An 8414-nucleotide genomic window follows, 5' to 3' on the forward strand; every position below is an offset into this window, starting at 1 on the left:
TTATCTCCACCATCTCTAAACAAAATAGTTTTAGAATTGACAGCGACATAACTTGAAAAATGATGTTTACAAGTTTTACAAATTGCTTTGAATAAATAAATACCAAAAATTCTGCTACATTATTTAAACTCTTTGGTATTGCTTTTATATGAAAAAAACCCCTCAAATTTATCCTGCCTCTGCAAATGTGTTATTACACAGCGACACCCTAGATTTCTGGACTTACTCATCATTCTGCATGCCAAGGTAGCGTGGACTGGGAACCAGCATGACGCGCACGTTCTCCAGCGAGCCTTTGACGATGTGCATGTACTGGTCCAGGTGGCTGGATGGAGGCTTTGTGGCGTACGTCAGGAAGGCATCCTCAAAGTTCACGCACAGAGTTTGGGGAAGGTAGTGGTTCCCAAATGCCAGACGACCCTACAGGAGAGCAAACGCCATCGACTTTAACCATGTTCTTCTCCGTTCGTAATCACTAGTTGCTCTAAAACAATGCTCTTAAGCAATTTCTAAAACTGGAACCGTGCTTCCTTTCTTGGACGTTTGACCAAAGTCCATACAATTTTTGTCGAATTTGTGAGGTACTTACAGTGCTGATGTTAACTTTGATGACAGGAATGAGGGAGCGCCAAGATGACGTGGGGTCTGGACTCTCTGCTTTGATGTTGACACTATACGGGGACCAGAAGACGTTCGGTCAATTTAACAGCGCTACATTTCCAGTCAGTACCACTCACTCGGCTGTCAGTGGGAAATGACAATGGCTCTCCGCTGTGCTGACACTTCTGATGCAATTGGTGACAACAAACGGAAAGGGAGCGCCTTTGTGCCGCTTTTTCACATTGCTTGCCATCAAATCTTCATTTATAAATCATCCCTGATGGGAAATTGCTGATTCATGCTTTTTTGCAGTTTTGTTTATCGCTCAAATCTGTTTATTAGGCGATTTAGCCAGCAATAATTGAATATCATCCAAACTTGAAACGCAAGATACTGCAAGTACTCAGCAATAAGGGGCTTCTATTGATTAAAATTTCATTTTTAGGTAACTTCTTCTTAACAAACTTCAAATCAGTGTTAAAGTTTGCTTTTCCCAGAGAACTTGATCGTACCTTTCTAGGGTCTTGTTTCTGTCCTCTTGTCCCCTCTCTTCATCTTTTTTGGGTTTTGTAAGAGTGGGTTCCAGTCCGAAGGTCTCTTGCAGTCGGGCGTAGAGGTCGGTCCGGTTGTAGACGTGAAATTCAAAACCGTTAACTGTCACGTAAAGCCTGGTCTCTGCCTTGGGGTCTGATGACAAGACACAGAGAGGAAACTCAGAGCTAAGGTTGATGTTTGCTTCCATATGTGGTTCACTTAGAAACCAGTTGCATGTTGATAGTCAAAAATGGATTGGAGAGCTTTAAATATATGACAATTTTAAAATACATTAACACACAAAAATAAACTAACAAATCAGCATTTCCCCATAAAAAAAATATTTTTTTCCTGTGGTGGACAAATATATTTATTAGACACACTTTAAATAAGCGAAAGTTTATTAAAGTTGAATTTAACACTATCAGGATAATTACAAAGTACTAAACTAAGTTTCTATGTCAACAAATATCTACCCACCATGCTGTTTCTGCTTCGGGTTATACATCTTCCACCAACGAAATATGAGGAAGCCATCCTGTATCCTGGGACAGAGAAAACAAAAATCAACGACTATGCAAGCAAGCTATAAGAATTTAGAGGAAGAGAGGAGAAGCAAACAATGCAGCAAAGGTCAGGTTACCTGATAGACATGTCCTGGTTGATGTAGTAAACATCTCTGAACATGACTTTGCCCGACAGTACAGAGAAGGAGAAGGAGCCTGTATGGGGGGGGGGGGTCAGACACATTTTACAGAGACATTAGAGTGTAAATAATTCCATCATATAAAGTTACAAGAAGTTATATAAACCGGTTTGGATTTAATCACAATAGTTTGAATTCAAGCCAACAAACCAGCTAATTAAAATGTCAAACTAAAGATGTAATTAGAAGGTTGTGTAAGCTCTGGTAAAAATAAAAACACAGACCGAGTGTTGCTGGGATATTTAATCACCTTGTCTCGCTCTTATCATTGAGAAGAAAATAATCTTAATTAGGATCTAATTGTGCAACAAGTAGGTCAGAGTCTGTCAGTGAGCGAGAAAAATGAGCAAGAAAACTGAACACCATTTTCCACCATTAAGCCTTCTTTTTAGCTCATAACATGTCTTTCTCTGCTCCAATTACTGCGTGCCGAGAGAGTGACAACACCTGAGCCCGACGCCTGTTCAACTAGAGTGGTGTCATCCCGGTTGACACTTCCTCACGTCCGTGGTATTTTTGACTCTTCCTCTGACTGGCTGAAGACAGGATGTGTAAACTTGTTTTGGTCAGCGCTTCCCTGTGAAGACACGCCTTCAGGCACGTTCAAACCTGCTTGACACATTGCACACTGTCTGTGCAGTCGATTCCAAACTGCATTGTTTGTTATGAAGGTTGTGCTCCTGTGCTTCTGCTTATTTCCCAAACCTTTGTGTGCTTCCAAAGCTTTTTTTTTGTAAATGCCAGCCCTCGACAGAGAAACAGGCTCTTTAGATCTTTAAATCAATTCAACTAATAAAAAAGAAAAAGAACGAAAATCAATACAATTTTAAAAATAGATGAGCGGACGCACGGGTGACTGCTCACTTTGTAGCGACACATGTTGGCAAAGAGAGTCACGCCTTCCTCATTTAATCTTAATGTTGCCTTGGTAATTGTTCATGAACTTCTTAGTTGCTCATAGCCAACTAGCTGCAGGTTTCTGTCAACATTATCTGCTGTGAATTTCTCAATTCACTAAAAAGTTTCAGTACAAACACGTCTCCTTACAAAGCAGGCGTCACTATGACATGCTCTGGCTTCTTTTTTGGTAAGTGAGTACAGTATTTGCACCTGACACAATGAACTCTTTAGTTAAAAAACTGATGCGTTTTGGGAAGAAACTAATCACAAATGAGTTACATTTGGATTTATGGCCTTAAGGTGCTTTATAAATTAAGTTCTGTGTCGTTTATGTGGAGAAATTCAATCTGGTGTTGGTTGCACTTTGCTGTTCAGGCTCTATGGAGATAATCACTGAGAGAAGCCGGCTCATCATGAAATATTCAGCAGACTGAGCTAACGCCTTGAACTGAAAGCTTTGGCAGCATTCCTCCTCTCTATTCATCACTGTGTGACACAGCTCCTGATGCACACACCAATATGAATGTAGCCATCCTTGTAGAGTCTGTTGATGATGAGGGTGAGGATGAGGCCAATGTTGCGGGAGTTGTAATAAGTTAAATAGATGATCCATCCACAGGACAGAATGGTAGCTGAAAGACAACAACACAACAGGTTTGTTAACACAAAGAATAATACAAGACAATAAGTAAAACTGATTTTTTTGTGTATGTTTTCTGATGCTTGTATACATCAGTGATGTTTGTGAAGTAGTAAAGTAGGCTTAAACTTTCAGATATGATCATTAATGCTGATTTTGCCTCATGTTAATTATACATGTGAATTATATTGTTGATAAAAGTCAACAAACAATGATTGGTCCTTTGAATGCAGTGTGCCAGATGCTATTTTTCCTGACATGACGTGACACTGAGCCATCAGCAGAGAAATGGCTGCAGCTTTACAGTGGTAGTCATACCAGTAATAGGTTTGGGAGCTATAATTCATAAATTCCACCCGAATGCGTGTTCATTCTTTTTTTAAAGGAACATAGCAATGCCAATGGAATTAATATAGTAACTATTTATTCTTTCATATCTGAGCTTACAGCTGGGTTTTACTGCTGCATGACAAGCTTTTGTTTGATTTTCTCTTTTTCCCAAGAGTCAAGTTTTTTTCAGCCTGAAGATGTTTCAGTAATACAAAGAAAACAGCAGCTTCATTCTGTGAGCCACCGAGAGCTGCACCTGCACTGAGCAATAACTGGAAACTATCATTTGTCATATTCTAGTCTAACTGAATTGCAATCAAATATTAATTCAGTCAGCTTCATTAAAGAATTAAAAGCAAACACTGATTTAAATCTTTCATGAGAGTAGATCTTAAACACTTATCATAGAGAATACCACAGGGTTTTATCATACTTTGTACTGTGCAATCAATGCAGCAACTTTAGTTAACTACAGTTTATTGAACATAACTGCACACACACGTCAAAATAACTTATTAAAAACTGATTTTGAAACAATTGCTCATGCTTACCACATTATCAAATCTTCCCTTATTATTTGTCAAAAGAGCCTCTACTATGCCCCTGATATTGAACTATTATTTAGCATGTTTTTTATTGAATATGAAACCCAAAGATTCATTTAATGTTGGTATGACCTTCATCACACTTTCCTTATAAAGTTAGAGGGGCTTAAATTGTATTAGCACTCCTTCACGTAGTCAATATTTCTACCAGTAAATAAAGTGGTAAAACTGTTTTACAATAATTTAGACCAAAGGAAGCGATAGCACATCTTCTGTGAAACTGCAAAGCCAATGTTACAAAGTATTTGTAACATTTCAACAGCCTATTAATTGAGATTCAACAATTCAACTGTTTCACAAAGAAATGTTTGGTTAGGTTTCTACATAACATCTTGGTCTGGGTATGTTCATGAATTGGCACATAATTATACTCTTTAGCTAATCTGATAAATACCTGTAGGCAGACTATCCGAATACAGCGTTACCCTGTATATTCTTCCCACAGTGGAGATGCAGACTTACCAACGAGGAGCCAGATGAAGTTCGAGTTGTGCTTGGTAAGAAAATCATCCAGATCCACAAAGCTGGGGAAAGTGCTTTCATTGTTTTTGGAAACATGCCCATCCATGGCTACAGGCTCTCAGTCTGAAGTCTACAACTGAAAAATACAAATGTCAGATGACTTCCATGACACTTTAGGATGGAAAATAAAAAATAAAAAATAAAAGGAATACAGCAAAGAAAGACAAAAGACACTACATTTTACAGGAAAATAATGAAATGTTTTAACACATGTTAAAGCACCGATGGCATTAGTGTGTGGCATACGTTCTCCAGGAAGCGACAGTTACCTGGAACTAAATTCTTAAATTAAATTGCTGGTAGATGGGGGATAGAAGATATGGGGAAATAAATCATATCAATTCTAATTTTACCAACAAAAATATATCATTTAGTCATTCGGTGCAAGCTGGGATGCAAATTTTAAGCAATTTCTTTACTCGATAAATCATTAAAAGCAAATAAAAGCTTTTTATTTTGTTTATTACGACACAAGCTATATTTGCTACAAACTATATGCAAAGCTAAAGGTGATAAGGACTACATAGGTGCTCAGATCTAAAAGTAAACCATTATCTTAATCATAAATAGTAATCAACAACAAATAAATAATAAGGAAAACTGCTGCTCCCACTCTGCCAGTCATGTGGATATTAAAAGAGTTTTTAACTGGTTTAATACTGATGCCTCTACCTGACCTACATACACGAATAAGGCCATCAGGCTATTTCTATGTAGTCATTCTTAATGCCTGCCACCAGGTTGGATTTGGGCGGATTACCCTTGAAATCAATGAAATGAAGAGGTGAAAACACTACTACTATTTTTTGCAAGGGAAGAACAGTAAAAGTCTGGTTAGGTGAAGAGCTGTGGGGGGAAAGATACATTCATTCAATCAATTCAAAACCGCCATTAAACATTCAAATGAAGAGGATCCAGGGAATCGAGGACCCGTTCCAAATTGTCCAATCCATCAAAATCTTATGCCTTCATGCTCAACAATTCCTTTTATCAGTGTGTTTATTTATTTATCATTGTTTTTCTGTCAGGTACACGTTGCAAAATGATGTCAAACTCATGCGTCTACGCTGCTGGAAACTGACAACAAGAGGAGACATGCCAGAGAGGAAGAGACGGTCCAAGGGGTGGCCTATTTCACAAAGAGACTAACTACAACTACAACTCCACTCTGTTCACACTCAAACAGAATAAAAAAGTGATCAGGAATCAATAAGGGAAATCGACCAAAAGGAAAAATTTGGAAATCGGATGACAGAAAATCAAGTAAGAGTATACGTATCAGAAAAGAACTTCAATCCACTTCCCATCCCCTTATGCATATGGTTGGGCCCATTTTGTTCAATGAGGACAGAGGCCTGCGTTCGGTGGACGAGGACTTTTGCAGAGGATTTATTGGATTGTTGTTTTGTGTGCGGCGAAGGGGTTTCTTTGGTGGAAAGGGTTGGCTGCACGAGGGGTGCTGCGCGTGTGTGTGTGTGTGTGTGTGTGTGTGTGTGTGTGTGGCCCATGCTCAGGAGTCAGAAGCTTGAATACTGTTACACACACACACAGAAACACAAATCCTCATCTAATCCACCCTAAATGACGTTGGCTGTAAAACCACTGAGATGTACTGTAACCAAACCCAGCGCTCCCTCTTACAGAAAACACTGTTTCAGCTTTAAAGTGTCTTTTTGACAGACTATCTGTTACATTTGACATCCTGTAACTTAACAGACGAGCTACCTGCCAGAGACTAATCTGGCTGTGGCTGTTGGGTTTGTTTCCTATGCCAAAGAAGGCAGGAGGCAGATGCTCAACTTGCTCAAAAGAACTTAAAACAGTGAGTTTCTGAAATCCCAGGCACAATTACTTCACCTAAATGTCACTTGTGTGTGCACCTACACTGTGACTGAATGGATGACGGTACAGATACTCCTGTGAGGCAAAGTAAGGTATCGAATAATGAGTTATGAGCACAGATTATGCTGCGACCAGCGCCGTCGGTGACTCATCACAGTAACCTGCGACCTGAGTGTTTTCAGTTTTGGTTTAGAAGTGGTGGTGGAGGAGGGCGAAGCTACTAAACATTCATTTGTAGCTGGCTACCAAAGCTGTCCCCAAACCTTTTCACATTGTTGACCCTCCCAACAGATCGACAACAGCAGGCACAAGAGGGGTCAGGGAAACATACATCCCAACATCTCTTGGATTATGTGCTTACATATTTCTTCACAGATAAACAACAATAAAAAGCAATGTCTCATGGGAGTCTGGCAACAACAGCACAAGCAACCAGAAAACCTTCCACAGGTGCACCAACTATCAAGACGTGCTGGGAAAACAACGCAGCAGTACTATGAATACATGAATGGGTTAGGAACTAGTTTGTGCCAAAAAATGTCTGGCAGAATAAACCCTGGTCACCGCGCCAAACTGCACAAAAACATCTGTCCATTACCTTAAATGTGACCTCGCCTGTCAGCAACACACACGTCATGTTGAATATGACCGTTTCGAATTCGCTTATCCGGCACACAGGTCATCAAACTGAAGCTAGCATTTAGTTCCTCTAAACGATAATAACAATGGCTGTTGTGTGTTGCTCAACGTCAAACAAGACAATGAGGATGGCGAGAGAACATGCAGCAGCAACTTGGTGTGTAACTTAGTTGACAGTCGTTGGCTTTGTTTACATATTGAACCGGTACCGTTTTATATTTGCAATGCTACCTGTTCGCTCAAGTTCAACACGGCCAGCAGTATACGGCTGTGCCATCAGATAATAACGTTAGTTACCTGACACGAACCATAACGTTACACCTCGCTAACTAATCCCAGGTCTTTAGTCATTTCCTGAGCATTATCTTCTGCCTTAGAAACAAACGCGAGCTGTTGCCTGACGTGTTTCATTTTATTTTGGTGTTTCAACAACAGACTGCTGACCCGTTCAACAGAGCCAACCCGGCTTCTTGGCGAACGCCGCTGCAGCTTGTGGATAATGCAGTTCTTATTAAGCTAAGCGCTGAATATCATAACGTTAGCACTGAGGTTAGCTAGCAAGCTAATGACAGCAGGCCGCACCCTGTAACTTCTCCTTTCTCAAACTGTGACAACAAGTCCCTCGGTGGTCGTAGAATACCTTAATGCCCTCGATAAAGCATGTGGTTTCATCTTTGCTCCAGTTCTTCAGGAGTTGCTGTCCTTTTGTCGTGTCAGACATGGGCTCGGCTAGCATCCTCTGTTGAATATTTACCTGGCAGACGGCCAGTTCACGTCTCTTCCTGTTCTGTCGAGAGCCGTCACAAAATGGACCAATGGGAGAATGGGAAGTCAGCGACTGACCAATGAGAGGGAAGCGTGAGCGAGGCCGCTTACACAATTGACAGTTTTTCCTGCCTATCAACATGAATGTTTTCATAGTAGTGGGAGTGTTTTGAGGCTGTATTGGTGAGCCCACTGCAGGATTCAGGCGTTACATAAAACATGTAGACAAATGGCAGAGAGTATACTCTTTGCCATTTGTCTACATGTTTACTGGAGTTGTACATGTTGTACTGTTCACTGAAGTTTCCCAGAGTATGAAAAACAAATACAA

General features: G+C 40.1%; 1 protein-coding gene across 1 annotated transcript in view; it reads right to left on the reverse strand.

Annotated features, from left to right (window-relative positions):
• LOC118336629 (transmembrane protein KIAA1109 homolog) overlaps positions 1-8104 on the reverse strand; it is a gene marked incomplete in the record, with an annotated part of 71183 nt that extends 63079 nt beyond the window's left edge. The window contains 8 exon segments of the mRNA XM_035673286.1: positions 227-420; positions 590-671; positions 1113-1287; positions 1615-1679; positions 1778-1856; positions 3256-3372; positions 4778-4913; positions 7959-8104. Coding sequence (XP_035529179.1) covers positions 227-420; positions 590-671; positions 1113-1287; positions 1615-1679; positions 1778-1856; positions 3256-3372; positions 4778-4883 — 818 coding nt within the window.
• Between the last annotated feature and the right edge of the window lie 310 nt (positions 8105-8414).

Source organism: Morone saxatilis, unplaced genomic scaffold (genome assembly GCF_004916995.1).
Source record: "Morone saxatilis isolate NCDOM2014 unplaced genomic scaffold, NCSU_SB_2.0 Contig3, whole genome shotgun sequence".
Classification (NCBI taxonomy): Eukaryota; Metazoa; Chordata; class Actinopteri; family Moronidae; genus Morone; species Morone saxatilis.